Source organism: Sarcophilus harrisii, chromosome 5 (assembly GCF_902635505.1).
Source record: "Sarcophilus harrisii chromosome 5, mSarHar1.11, whole genome shotgun sequence".
NCBI lineage: Eukaryota > Metazoa > Chordata > Mammalia > Dasyuromorphia > Dasyuridae > Sarcophilus > Sarcophilus harrisii.
This window is the reverse complement of record NC_045430.1, coordinates 10,638,174-10,651,937: the sequence shown is the minus strand read 5'-3', so window position 1 is coordinate 10,651,937 and position 13,764 is coordinate 10,638,174. Positions and strand designations below refer to the sequence as shown.

Sequence of the window (13,764 nt, the reverse complement as noted above, 5' to 3'; positions counted from 1 at the left end):
AAAGTCATTCTTAAACATTGACATTATGGGTATTAATGATGGAAAAGTAAATACAATCATCATTAATAGAAGTTCTTTTTAGTTGAACTTGAATTTTGCCCTTTTAGCTTACTTTCTACTGTCATTTAATGGTTTTTTAAATACCATAGAAGGGGCCAATTTATAAATGTTAAACTGAGACAAATGGATTCAGCCGACTACCTTTGATGGCTATTTATGCCATTTATTTTAGCTAGAAGAGTAGACTAATAATAGTCATTCCTTTGAAGAGTGTTTTCTTAATATTGTCCCTTTCTCTCTCTCCATAGTACAATAAATAAGGAACAGTTTTCCAAAAGAAAGAATGACACACTGGATCCTGAACTGTAAGTACTGGTGGATATTGAGAGAATTTTATCATTCTCCTTCCAGAAACTCTTTAATAAAATCTTCTCCCACCCCTTCCTTGAATTGTAATTTTATGTTGCATTTAACCTTCTACTAAGCTACTGGTGGTGTTGAGGCCACCAATGAACTGATGAAAGATCCAACTATGTTTTGACCCCTGTAAGCTTGAACACACTGTGTGACATTCAATAGCTTGATATTTTGGTAGCTTTGGAGCAAATCTTGGAGCTGTCGTCTATATCTTGGTCACCCACACCTCTACAATTAATGCTCTTACTTGGATCAAGAGCTGAGAAACCCTATATCAGGATTTTCCTAAAGTGAGGCCTTATGAAATTGGCCTGTTTATATCATGAGTCTGAGAAACGAGGGGTATTGAAATGTGCAGATATTCTGTGTCACCCCAAGAATTTGGGGAGAGAAGAGGTGGTGGGTGTCTGCTCTTTGGGGCTCCCAAGGAGGCTGGTGCAGTTTGGTTATCTACAACCTTCCCAAATCCTAGTGGCCAAAATGTACTTACTTTTGGATGTAGCTAACTGAGGGGCCACTTTCTGTCAGGGAATCCAAAAGCAAGGGTTTGATGGGTCATAGTTGGCAGGGCCTCCCTGAACCTGAATTTCTTTTCTGGGTATTTTCTGAGTTGTGACCTTTGGCTATTTTGGTTTTCCAGATTTGTTGAATGTATAGAATGTGGCCGAAAAATGCACCAGATCTGTGTCCTTCACAACGAAGTCATCTGGCCCTCTGGGTAAGCTGCTGTGCTACTTTTGGTTGTCCTTGTACTCATCCTCTCTTGGGCCCCCCTGCCACTCAAGGTGCCTGCCTAGTCCTGAGCTTTCTGAGGCCTCATGTGGTAAAAACAAAGGCTCTGGGCCTAGTAGGGACTTATCAGCCCCTTTGTTGGTACAGGTTGTGTGGCCTAGAGGTTTTTAGTGAATTGTTGGGGTTACAGTGGGAGTTTTGGCAGAGCTGGGGCAGAATTCCAGAGTCAGAAGTGCCTCTCGCTGTGGTCCTCTCACTGAACATGGGACCTACCTGAGCCCTTAGTTTGGCTCTTTTTCATGCTTGTTCTTTCTTCTCAGAAAGTTTTTAAAATATCCATTGTAAGAGTTGGTGTATCCTTGTGAAATTTTGTCTCCTAGACTGGAGGCTCCTGACCTGTAGAGTATATTTTTACACACACACACACACACACACACACACACACACACTGTCCTTCTCCCAACTTTGTGACATCTGCATAATTTATGAGGGTGTTCCTAAACCTCCAAGTTAAAGCAGAGATTGCTATGGTTCTCCATTGGAGAAAGGCCACTCTGCAGTTCTGGCCATCCTGCCTCTTCCAAGTTACCAGATGAGGTTCTAGCATGAGTCTACCTCTTTGTCCATGAACATTACAAAGTCTTGGTGTACAGCACTACAGTGCTAAAAAAGCGGGCAGTAAGTGAATGGCCTTTAATGTGGTAGCTGCTGATAGGCTGTTCTTCACCTGGAAACATTTGGATATTAGCACCTTTGGTTTCTGGGTCTCTGGTCACAGGAATGCTGAGGTGGCCAAATCACATCTGCCCAGGGCAGGCCTAGAACCAGGCCTGGGGATGACGGTGGTGTTGTTGGGAAATGAAGCAAAGCCTGCTTCTCCCAGAGAAGCACTTTCTAGATGTTGAACATCTTGAGATGATCCCTTTGCAGTTTTCCTTGGAACTGAAGTCAAACTTGTGGGCATAGAGACAGAGCTGGCACATTCTATTTGCTTTTTTTTTTTTTTTTTTTTTAATAGCCTTTTATTTACAGGATATATGCATGGGTAACTTTACAGCATTAACAATTGCCAAACCTCTTGTTCCAATTTTTCACCTCTTACCCCCTCACCCCCTCCCCCAGATGGCAGGATGACCAGTAGATGTTAAATACATTAAAATATAAATTAGATACACAATAAGTATACATGACCAAAACGTTATTTTGCTGTACAAAAAGAATCAGACTCTGAAATATTGTACAATTAGCTTGTGAAGGAAATTATTTGCCTTTTTTTTATAAAATCAGAAGGCCCCCACTGGCCCTGCACTCCATCTTTGGGAGACCCCCTCAGAATGTTTCAGACGCCATATTTGTCCATTGTTTTTTATCTTAGTACTGTCTGACCCAAGTGCAGGTACCCTCACCCTGCCCTCTGGGGCCTGGCATCCAGAATCCAAAAGGCATTTTCAGACCCAGCCATTCACTTCCTCATGTGCCTTCCCTGGAGAGCCATTGTCTGAAATCAAGACGCCCAGATCAGGCCTCTTCTTGGTCCTTCCTGGCAATTCATTTGTGCCTGGGTGAGGCACCAGGCTTGGACTATTTCAGCCACAAGCTCTCTCACGCCTCCTCTTCCTCAGATTTTGGTTGGGTGACCTTCTACCTGAAAGTAACCGTGCCAGGTCTTCTTTGTCAATTCTGACCCAGGCTCTTCCTTGGGACTCTTCATTTAGATCATTGTTCTTCATTTTCATATTGGAGCAGACCAATCATCTCATTGCTTAAATGATTAGTGTCATCTTGACTTCTTAATCTCCCTTCTCTGGGCCCTGAGGGGTCGGGGGGGGGGGGTGCTCTTTCCTTAAGCCCAAAGGCCTTTTTTGCACTGCCCTGCAGGGTAGTTCTCTGCCCCTCTCTTGGCAGACAGGAGGTCTGAGGGAAAGATTATTGTAAGAGTACAAAACCATGGCCTCTCCAGTTCAGCTGGGACTTGATGTTCTCTCCCAACCCAGTAGCCACATGTGGTGTCTTTGTACGATACCATTTTTATACAAATAATTTCTTTTCCGGCTCATATGAGAATCAATAACCAAATGTGATCTTTTCTGATTTTGTTCTACCTGCAGATTTGTCTGTGATGGGTGCCTGAAGAAAACTGGACGAACTCGGAAGGAAAACAAGTTTTCAGCTAAAAGTATGTCACCTCTTTCTTGGTAACTGAACTTTACCTAGTCATTCCTGGCAAAGTGTAGGTGAACACTACCACAGGATGCTGTGACAGCTCCTCACTCCTACTGGACTTAGACCAGACTTGGGGTTTTATTAGTGTACAAACACTGTCAGTGCCAGTGGGCACCTTGTTTACCTTGTTTATTCCAGTGCTGCCAGGCGCAGGCCAGGGCAGCCTCAACAAGTCAACGTCATACAAGTTTAGTGAATAGTGTATTCCAGAGTTAGCGTATCACTTAATTTTGAGTCTCTTTTTTTGCCGATTTTCATTGCTAATATTGGCCCCCTACCTACAGTAGTGATAAATTTAGAAGTGAATATTATGTGCAAGCAAAAGATACCAATAAAAATTTAGTTTTGTAAAGTTTTAATAGGAATGGGGCTAAGGTAATGTGTTGGATGTCTTTCCATTATGAGATCTTTGGATGGTCATAATAATCTCACACACTGACAATGGTCCTTTTTTCTGGACAACTGTAAAAGATGTGCTTGTGGCTTGTTTTCGATCATCACTTTGGTTTCTCAGGGTTGCCATCCACCAGGCTTGGTACCTTCCTTGAAAACCGAGTAAATGACTTCCTGAGACGGCAGAATCACCCGGAGTCAGGAGAGGTCACAGTTCGGGTTGTTCATGCTTCAGATAAAACCGTCGAGGTGAAGCCGGGCATGAAAGCAAGGTGGGTCTCGGTTTTAGGTGGGTTTGGGGGTAGTTCTTGACCACTGTTTTGTCTTATTCTGTACATGTGTGTCCTCCATCTGACCAGCCACGCATTGTTCTGAATCCTGTAGGTTTGTCGACAGTGGTGAAATGGCAGAATCCTTCCCTTACCGAACAAAGGCCCTTTTCGCCTTTGAGGAAATAGATGGTGTTGACTTGTGCTTTTTTGGCATGCATGTTCAGGAGTATGGATCTGACTGCCCTCCACCCAATCAGAGGTAAGGGGTGCCTTTGACATGGTGGGATGTACAGAGTTAGCAGGCAGGGCATGGCTTTCTATGTCTATCTAGAGTTCATGCCCTGGGGGAAAAGTTAGAGGAATTGGGAAAGTTTATCAGGGCAAATAAGTGGACCTCTTGTCTGTCTTCAAGAACTGTGGTATGTTAGAGATCTCGTCCTGCTTGGCCCCAGCGTGTGGGCTGACCTAGGAGCAGAGGAAAGTTGCAATGGTACAAATTTAAGTTTGGTCCCAAGAACTTTGATCCACAAAGACTGCCTTGGAAGTCACCAGGAAGTCGCATGCCTAGTCTAAACTTGGTGGCCCAGGCCCCTTCCTTTTAACTGAGAAATTCTGCCCTGAAGTTAGGTACATTATGTTGTAACATTCAAAATGTCCAATTTTTGGCATCTCTGGTTACCTGAGAAGTTTCATTTATCAAAGAAAGAGTCAGAAGAGCACCAAGGTTAAAGCTGATAGTTGTCTGGCAAGCAAAGGGAATGTGTCATCCAAAGCAGTGCAAAGTATACCAGGCAGGGCAGCGAAAGTTATTCATTAGGAAAAGATAAATGTAAGGATATAAAACTTACTTTCTCTAGATCTAGGTAATCTGGAGACTGGAGAATTTCTCTTCTTCAAAACCATGCCTGCTGGAGTGTCTATACTGATATGAATGACCATGTCAGCACAATTTGATTTGTTCTTTTTCCTTCCTGTCTTTTTAGGAGAGTATATATATCTTACCTCGACAGTGTTCATTTTTTCCGTCCCAAATGCTTCAGGACTGCAGTCTATCATGAAATCTTAATTGGCTACTTAGAATATGTTAAGAAATTAGGGTAAGTATATCAGTATTGCTATTTTTTAAATTTAAAAATTAAATTTTTAAAATTTAAATTAAAAATTACTTTTTTAAAAAATTAAAAATCTTTTTAAATGGTGATTTATAGTAATAATGGGAAATGGATAAAAGTGCTTAAAAGGCTTACAGGCTTTTAAAACATATAAAAACAGGAATGACTCTTTATTTTGTAATGCCATGGAATTGTCCTTGGATATGCCTGTAAATAACATGTCATGATGTCTCTTTATTTCCTTTGGGTCTCCTGCTCTAAGTAGCTTGGGTGTTATCTTCATTGGTATCTGCGCCTGAGAACATGTAAGGCTATCTTAAGCATTCATCTGGTTGGCTAAGGTCAAACAATAGCGGAACCAAATGAACATTGAGGACATTTTTTCAACTGCACCCCTACTTCCAAAGAAAATAATGATCCCATTGATTTAGGCTTTGTTGTCCTATTGAGTGTGGGAATCCTCATGGGATGCTTCTGGGAGGAAAAAAAAATTACATTCTGCTATCCCCAGTAAAGATGGCAGTCATCTCTCTCCCCACTTATGATCCCTTCATGGAAAATGGCATTTTCAGGAATACCCCAGACCTTCCTGCTATACATGAATGATCCTCTGCTACAAAAATGTATGATGGTTGTTCATCATCAGTAGAATCATTGGGCTTCTTTGTGCCAATGAGAAGGTGACCAAAAGGCCTTGGCTACCCTTTCTTCCTGCTCCACTGCTACCGGCAACCCCCCAGAGCTATGTTTGGTGCTTGAGATCAGGGGTGTGAGCTCAGTGTCATCCCTGTGGTGGTTTGTTAGGTCACTTTGGCTTTTACAGAGGAAAAGTATCAAATCGTTTCTCAATGAGAACCTTCTTTGGCTAGATACACCACGGGGCACATCTGGGCCTGCCCCCCAAGTGAAGGTGATGACTACATCTTTCACTGCCATCCTCCCGATCAGAAGATCCCCAAACCCAAACGACTGCAAGAATGGTACAAAAAGATGCTGGACAAGTCTGTGTCTGAGCGCATTGTGCATGATTACAAGGTGAGTCTTCTTGTCGATGCTGATTTCGTACTTGGGTCTCAGACTCGACTAATAATGGCCCCAACAAAGCATCCCTGCTTGGCCACATGTTAACTTAGAAAAATACACATTAACAACAGTTCTGTTGTGGTTTGATGTATTATTCTGATCCAGGCTGCACTAGTGTTGCGATTGACACCTCTGCCTCACTGGCTCCTAGGTGGAAAAAACGAATAAACTGTCTCCATTTCCTGTTATATCCCTCCCAGGGAACCATCCCTCATCAAAAAGAATTTTGAAAAGGAGGGAAACTATTGGAGCAGAGGTAGCCAACAGAGGCTGGGGCTCCCATCGTGCTGGTGGCCCACTTCCCTAGGGGTGGTCATATTAACTGCTTGTGTGTTTTGTAGGACATTTTTAAACAAGCCACAGAAGATCGTTTAACAAGTGCAAAGGAGCTTCCTTATTTTGAAGGGGATTTCTGGCCCAATGTGCTGGAGGAAAGCATCAAGGAGCTAGAGCAGGAAGAAGAAGAGAGAAAGAGAGAAGAGAACACAAGCAATGAGAGCACAGATGTAAGTCTCCCCCAGAGATGGGACTTGGAGCGTGGGGTTCACTCATGGGAAATGGGGCTTGGTGATTCTCTCCTTATTGGGCTCTTAAATAGACTTTTAGAACAAGGCGAACGTCAGATCCCATCATTGTCGGGGATCTGGTGCTGGCTCCTTGGCCCTGAGAAGTTTGCAGATACATGGAGTGCATATTGGGAGGAGCTGCCCCAAGTTACTTTGGTGGCTGAGAAAGCTCAGACCCCCACCATGCTCTCAATCTCCTGAGTGTGAGCCTTTTCTAAATGCTATGGAGCTCTGCAGCTTTCCAACTTTTTCTCTGGACATAAGCCCTTGACCTTTGTCCCATGTTTCCTTCAGGTGACAAAGGGAGACAGCAAGAATGCCAAAAAGAAGAATAATAAGAAAACAAGCAAAAACAAAAGCAGCCTGAGCCGGGGAAACAAGAAGAAGCCAGGCATGCCCAATGTATCGAATGACCTCTCCCAGAAGTTGTACGCCACCATGGAGAAGCACAAAGAGGTGAGACAAGCGGACTCCTCCAGGAGACCCCTCTCTGGCTGCTGCCTCTGTCTCCCCTGCTCTCAGCACAGCAGAGAAGTAACAGGCTTCCTTTAGAAAACCTATCTTTCCAGTTTGAGGGCCTTGGTCTTTGGCCATTAACTACTGAATGGATGTTGTGACTGTTAAATTTGAATTTGCCTGTTTTTCAGAATCGTCCATTCAAACAACATTAAGTTATGTGTGGTCTTAAGGGTCCATTTTCTGACCTCAAGGAAACAGCTTTGTTGTTGTTTGGGAATTTTGCTTGTGACTTTCTAGAGCAGCATTTTAGGGAAGAGAGTGGGGGAGTGGGTGCATGTGTATCTGTGTGTTTGTGTGTGTGTGTGTGTGTGTGTGTGTATGTGTATATATATAATATGGCGGGGGAGTTGGTGCCTGTGTGTGTATGAGAAAGTGTGATAGAGAATGAGAGTGTCCCCCATGCATCATTAATGGGGAAACTGGCTTTTAGTGACAACATAGCCTTGAATGATACTAAATTCCAAGATATCATGCTGCCATTTGAATCATTTTTCCCAAGCCGGAAGACGATGTGAGTAATGTCTTAAACTCTGAGATACTGATTTTTTTTCCTTTTTTAATCTGATTTTTCTTGTACAGCATGATGAATGTGAAAATATGTTTAGAAGAATTGCACACCTTTAACTATATATTGGCCTGTCAAGAGAAAAGGGAGGGAGGGAAAAAAACTTGGAACACAAAAGTGAATGTTGAAAACTATCTTCACATATATCTTGAAAGTAACAAGCTATTTCTTAAACAAAACTGAGATAAAGAGAAATATTGGTTTCAGAGTAAATATAGACTACCAAAACCACGATGATAAAATCATTATATTCTCAGTGTTGTCAAGTTCTGGTTTAGAAATTTTTTTTAAAGAGCTCTGCTTACTTTGCCAAATTTTTGGTACAATTCAGGCAAATCTTTGGAGTTTGAAGGCGCAATGGCCGCAACTCTAGAAGTTTGTCCCCTTAAACAAGCGTAAAATTTGAGAGTGTTGTTCCATGTCCTTCCACTCTTTTGAAAAAGGATCCTCCCATCTCAGCCTGTTAGCTATATACCTTCATTTTGTGATTGCAATGGAACAGAGAGCTCCGCGTGCTTTGGGCAGGGGGAAAACGAGATGATCCTTTCCTTTCTTTCCGCGTTCAGAGGCAGTGAGCAGCCCGTTGCTTTTGCTGTCCTGACCTCACTGACAGAGGCAGTCCACAGAGAATTGTTTGCAGTAGGTAAACGCCTTGACTGCCTTTTCATGCTCTTGGGTTAAGCTGCTGCCCGTGGCAGGAGGCGGCACCCCGGGTGCCTGCTTGGCGCATTGGAGCGTCCGTCCGGTGCGTCACTGTCAGCTGTCCTCTGTTGCAGGTCTTCTTTGTGATTCGCCTCATTGCCGGCCCCGCCGCCAACTCTCTGCCCCCCATCGCTGAGCCCGACCCGCTCATCCCGTGTGACCTGATGGACGGCCGTGACGCCTTCCTCACCCTGGCCAGGGACAAACACCTGGAGTTCTCCTCCCTGCGCAGGGCCCAGTGGTCGACCATGTGCATGCTGGTAGAACTGCACACCCAAAGCCAAGATCGCTTTGTCTACACCTGCAACGAGTGCAAGCACCATGTGGAGACTAGATGGCACTGCACAGTCTGCGAGGTGAGCTTGTGGGTACAGGGGCCTCTGGGATGTCCCCAGACCTGCTGCAGGTTGGGGTGGAGGGGAGCAGGGCACCCAGGAGTGCCCGTATTTCTGCACATCTTGGTGCCCCATGAATGCAAAGCTTTGGGGGGAGGATGCTGGGAGGCAGACCTTCCCAAGTGACCAGACCCCTCTCTTCTCCAGGACTATGACTTGTGCATCACCTGCTATAACACTAAGAACCACGACCACAAGATGGAGAAGCTTGGCCTGGGCCTGGACGACGAGAGCAATAACCAGCAGGCGGCGGCAACCCAGAGCCCGGGGGATTCGCGCCGGTTGAGCATCCAGCGCTGCATCCAGTCACTGGTCCACGCCTGCCAGTGCCGCAATGCCAACTGCTCCCTGCCTTCCTGCCAGAAGATGAAGAGGGTGGTCCAGCACACCAAGGGCTGCAAGCGCAAGACCAACGGCGGCTGCCCCATCTGCAAGCAGCTCATCGCCCTCTGCTGCTACCATGCCAAGCACTGCCAGGAGAACAAGTGCCCGGTGCCCTTCTGCCTCAACATCAAGCACAAGCTCCGCCAGCAGCAGCTGCAGCACCGCCTGCAGCAGGCCCAGATGCTGCGCCGGAGGATGGCCAGCATGCAGCGCACCGGCGTGGTGGGCCAACAACAGGGCCTGCCCTCGCCAACCCCAGCAACGCCCACCACACCCACCGGCCAGCAGCCCCCCACGCCCCAGACGCCTCAGCCTCAGCCCCCGCCCCAGCCCGCCTCCCAGCCCCAGCCCGCGCCCCCCAACAACATGCCGCCCTACAGCATGCCCAGAGCTCAGCCGCCTGGGCCTGTGTCCCAGGGCAAGGCAGGGGGCCAGGTGACCCCTCCCACCCCACCGCAGACCTCTCAGCCCCCCGTCCAAGGACCCCCGCCAGCAGCCGTGGAGATGGCCATGCAGATCCAGAGGGCCGCCGAGACACAGCGCCAGATGGCTCACGTTCAGATTTTCCAGCGGCCCATCCAACATCCGATGCCGCAGATGACTCAGATGGCCCCCATGGGCATGAACCCTCCCCCCATGGCCCGAGGTCCCGGTGGCCACCTGGAGCAGGGACTGGGGCCGGCAGGGGTGCAGCAACAGCCCCCCTGGGCCCAGAGTGGCTTGCCCCAACCGCAGCAGTTCCAGCCGGGCATGCAGAGGCCCGCTATGATGTCGGGGAACCAGCCCGGGCAGCCCATGAACATGGCTCCCCAGCCGGGCCTGGGCCAAGTCCCCGCGGTGGCCCAATCCAAGCAAGGCTCCCTGCCGCAGGCAGCCTTACAGAACCTACTGAGAACTCTGCGCTCCCCCAGCTCACCCATGCAGCAGCAGCAGGTGCTCAACATCCTCCACGCCAACCCCCAGCTGCTGGCCGCCTTCATCAAGCAGCGGGCGGCCAAGTACGCTACCCAGAACCCCCAGGGCCTCCCCCAAGGCCAGCCCACCATGCAGGTGCAGCAGGGCGTGCACCCCAACCCGGCCATGCAGGCCATGAACCCCATGCAGGCCGGTGTGCAGAGGGCCAGCCTGCCCCCGCCGCAGCCGCAGCCGCCTCCCCAGCCCCAGCCTCCGCCGGCCATGGGGGGGGTGAGCCCCCAGGCTCCGCAGATGAACATGAATCACGGGGGTATGTCAGCCCAGTTCCGGGAGCTCCTCATGAGGCGGCAGCAGCAGCAGCTGCTTGACCAGCAGCGGCAGCAGCAGCAGGGGGTGGGCCCTGCCATGGGCAACCACGGCCAGTTCCCGCAGCCCCAGAGCCTGGGCTACCCCCAGCAGCAGCAGCAGCAGCGCATGCAGCATCACATGCAGCAGATGCAGCCGGGAGCCATGGGACAGATGAGCCAGCTTCCACAGGCCATGGGAGCGGAGCCAGCGGCCCAACTGCAGCAGGCCTACCAGCAGCGGCTGCTCCAGCAGCAGATGGGCTCCCCGGCGCCGCCGAACCCCATGAGCCCCCAGCAGCACATGCTCCCGGGCCAGGCCCAGGGCCAGCAGATTCCCCCATCGCTCAGCAGCCAAGTGCGCTCCCCCCAGCCCGTCCCGTCCCCCCGGCCCCAGTCCCAGCCGCCCCACTCCAGCCCCTCCCCCCGGATGCAGCCTCAGCCGTCCCCACACCACGTGTCCCCACAGACCAGCTCCCCACACCCAGGACTGGTGGCTGCCCAGGCCAACGCCATGGAGCAAGGGCACTTTGCCAGCCCAGACCAGAGTGCCATGCTCTCCCAGCTGGCGGGCAACCCCGGCATGGCGGGTCTCCACGGGGCAGGCGCCTCGGACCTGGGGCTGAGCGCCGACAGCTCAGACTTGAATTCAAGCCTTTCACAGAGTACACTAGACATACACTAGAGATACCTTGTAGCATTTTGGGAGCAAAAAAAAACTTATTTTCTCTTAAGACTTTTTGTACTGAAGACAAAATTTTTTTGAATCTTTCTTAGCCTAAAAGACAATTTTCCCCGGAACACATCTGAACTGGGCAGCAAAAGCTTGTGGTTTCAAACAAAAAACAAACTTTGAACCTGAGGGATGACAGAATATAAAGAATCTATTTTTGTTATGGCCGCTCCCCGCCAGTCCTCCTTCCCGCCCTTTCGCCCTTTTCCCACCTCTTCCCCTTCTGTGCTCCCCTTCCTGTTCCTCCTGTGTGTGCAGTGCAGAGTCAAGGCGACATGCTTTTTCCTTGCACCTGCATTACAGTTTATTATTTTTTTTAAATTAATGAAAATATGTAATATTGATAGTTATTATTTACTGGTGCAGATGGTTGACATTTCTCCCCATTCTTTTTCCTCATGACACCATGGCAGAGAAGTTAACACATGAACATTTCTTAAACCAGAGGACAAAAGGGGTTAATGTTGCTTTAAAAAAAATACATATTATATAAATATATATATATAAATATATATTAAAAATACCAATTTTTCCTCTTTGGGTGCAAAGATGTTCATTCTTTTAAAAATGTTTAAAAAGAAAAAAGATGAAATAGTCCAGTCCCCCTTTGAGTCCACTTTTGTCCTCCAGACATTTTCTATACGAGAGGCTGAGCGTAAACTTCAAGTATTAAAAACGATTCGTACATGTAGAGAGAACAACACAGATGCTTTCAGACTATCCAGGGGCAGCTGCCACGTGGATGTAGGATATATATTGTGGTTTTGTTTCTTGAAAGAATTTTTTTCGTTATTTTTACATCTAACAAAGGAAAAAAATAAAAAAAGAGGGTAAGACTTCCAAGGGGATGATTTTAACATGCAAATATGTCCCTGGGGTTTCTTTACGCTTGCTTTCTTTCCCCTCTCCTTCCCTCCCTCTTCCACTTTCTGTAAAACTTGAAAATAGAAAGCAAAAACAAAAAAAACAAAAAAAAACACCCTCCAATGTTGTAAATCATGCAATTAAAAGTTGATTACTTATAAATATGAACTTTCGATCACTGTATAGACTGTTAAAATTGATTTCTTATTACCTATTGTTAAATAAACTGTGTGAGACAGACTACCTGATTTTTAACATTTTTGCTTCTCCAACGGAAGTCGGTGTGATTGTGGTTGTGCTGCATAATAGCTGTTAGCCATCTAGGAAACCTAATGCAAATAGCGTGGTCAATGTTTCTTTCCAAGATTGGCCTCTGCGATTAAAAAGTCCCCTTCCTCACCTGCCAGAGCCAGACCATTAAGACTGCCCTCCCTTCTTTAGGGGTCACCTCGAGGTGGTTTGGGGCAGGAGCGCTTCCAGGAGGCATAAGGATACAGCGAATAGGAAAAGAAGCCAAGTTAATTCATTCCTTTTGCTTGTATCTTTCTCCCTCTCCCCCCCCCCCCCTTTTTCAGGTAGTTCCAATAGTAGCTTGGGATACACTATAGATAGGTAGGTGGGGTGTCTCAGGGTATCCTTGTCACCTGGAGGATGGGCCACCACTGAGGTGCATCCCAAAATTGATTGGGGGAAAAAAAAAGATTTGAGACCACAGTTAAAGGTAAATTACATGGTCACCTGTCCATCTAAAGAGATCTTCACAACTGTGGCCTCCCATAGAGCAGATGTGAACATGAATTAAGTCTTTCTGTAGCACTTTATTGTTTTCAAAAGCAGTCAGCCCCTTAAAAATCCTGTTTTCCCCATCAGCAACTAGTATCTGAGTACATAGGAAGTGCTTAATAAAAGTCTTAAAAGGTATCTATTAATGTTAATATTACAAGACTTTGGTTGTTAAGAATATGTGCTTTTCCAGGCCCTATGTTTTCTTGACCGATAAAATGAGGCTAATTCTATGTAATTGGATGAGATTGCAGATTTTGAGCTCAAAAGGCGTCTTTATAGGGAGATCCAGGTCATATAGTTAGTAATGGAGTCATTCTAAACCTGGTCTTGCAGGTCCCAGGGCCAAAACCCCCTCTACTGCAGTTTTGCATGTCTGAAAGCCACTTAAAACACTACTTCACCCCAAGATTGGTAGGATACAGGCGAAGACTCCAGAAGGGAGTCCCAGCCAGAATTCAAACCTAGAATAGTGAAAAGTGGTTATATCCTAGGTGTTAGAAACGTTTTGCTTTTCTAACCAGTATCTCCATGGTTGGAGATACATGAGAGTCTAAATAATCGAAGGCAGCTACCGTTTTCCAGCCCCCAACCCTAGTCTTTTCCAGAATAAAAGTGTTTACGTGGAATGTAGTCCAAACCTCTTCGTGTGATTGCCCTCCTGGATGAACTCGTTCATTAATGCTTTTTGGAAAATGCAGTGCCCAGAATTAAGCATACTTCTGGACCCAGAAGTGAGTCCGACTTGCCTCATTATGGACA

At 47.0% G+C, this 13,764-nt stretch overlaps 1 protein-coding gene across 3 annotated transcripts in view; it reads left to right on the top strand.

Moving 5' to 3' along the window:
• Positions 1 to 12,460, top strand: part of EP300 (E1A binding protein p300) — a 76,469-nt gene extending 64,009 nt beyond the window's left edge. For all 3 annotated transcript variants that reach the window (XM_031938296.1, XM_031938295.1, XM_031938294.1), the window contains 11 exons: positions 309 to 365; positions 1,058 to 1,135; positions 3,258 to 3,325; positions 3,887 to 4,037; positions 4,150 to 4,296; positions 5,021 to 5,134; positions 6,019 to 6,184; positions 6,574 to 6,738; positions 7,093 to 7,254; positions 8,659 to 8,940; positions 9,127 to 12,460. In XM_031938296.1, the coding sequence (XP_031794156.1) occupies positions 309 to 365; positions 1,058 to 1,135; positions 3,258 to 3,325; positions 3,887 to 4,037; positions 4,150 to 4,296; positions 5,021 to 5,134; positions 6,019 to 6,184; positions 6,574 to 6,738; positions 7,093 to 7,254; positions 8,659 to 8,940; positions 9,127 to 11,307 (3,571 nt within the window). In that variant the 3' untranslated portion in view covers positions 11,308 to 12,460. The remainder of the gene's footprint in view (positions 1 to 308; positions 366 to 1,057; positions 1,136 to 3,257; positions 3,326 to 3,886; positions 4,038 to 4,149; positions 4,297 to 5,020; positions 5,135 to 6,018; positions 6,185 to 6,573; positions 6,739 to 7,092; positions 7,255 to 8,658; positions 8,941 to 9,126) is intronic.
• The last annotated feature ends 1,304 nt before the right edge of the window (positions 12,461 to 13,764 follow it).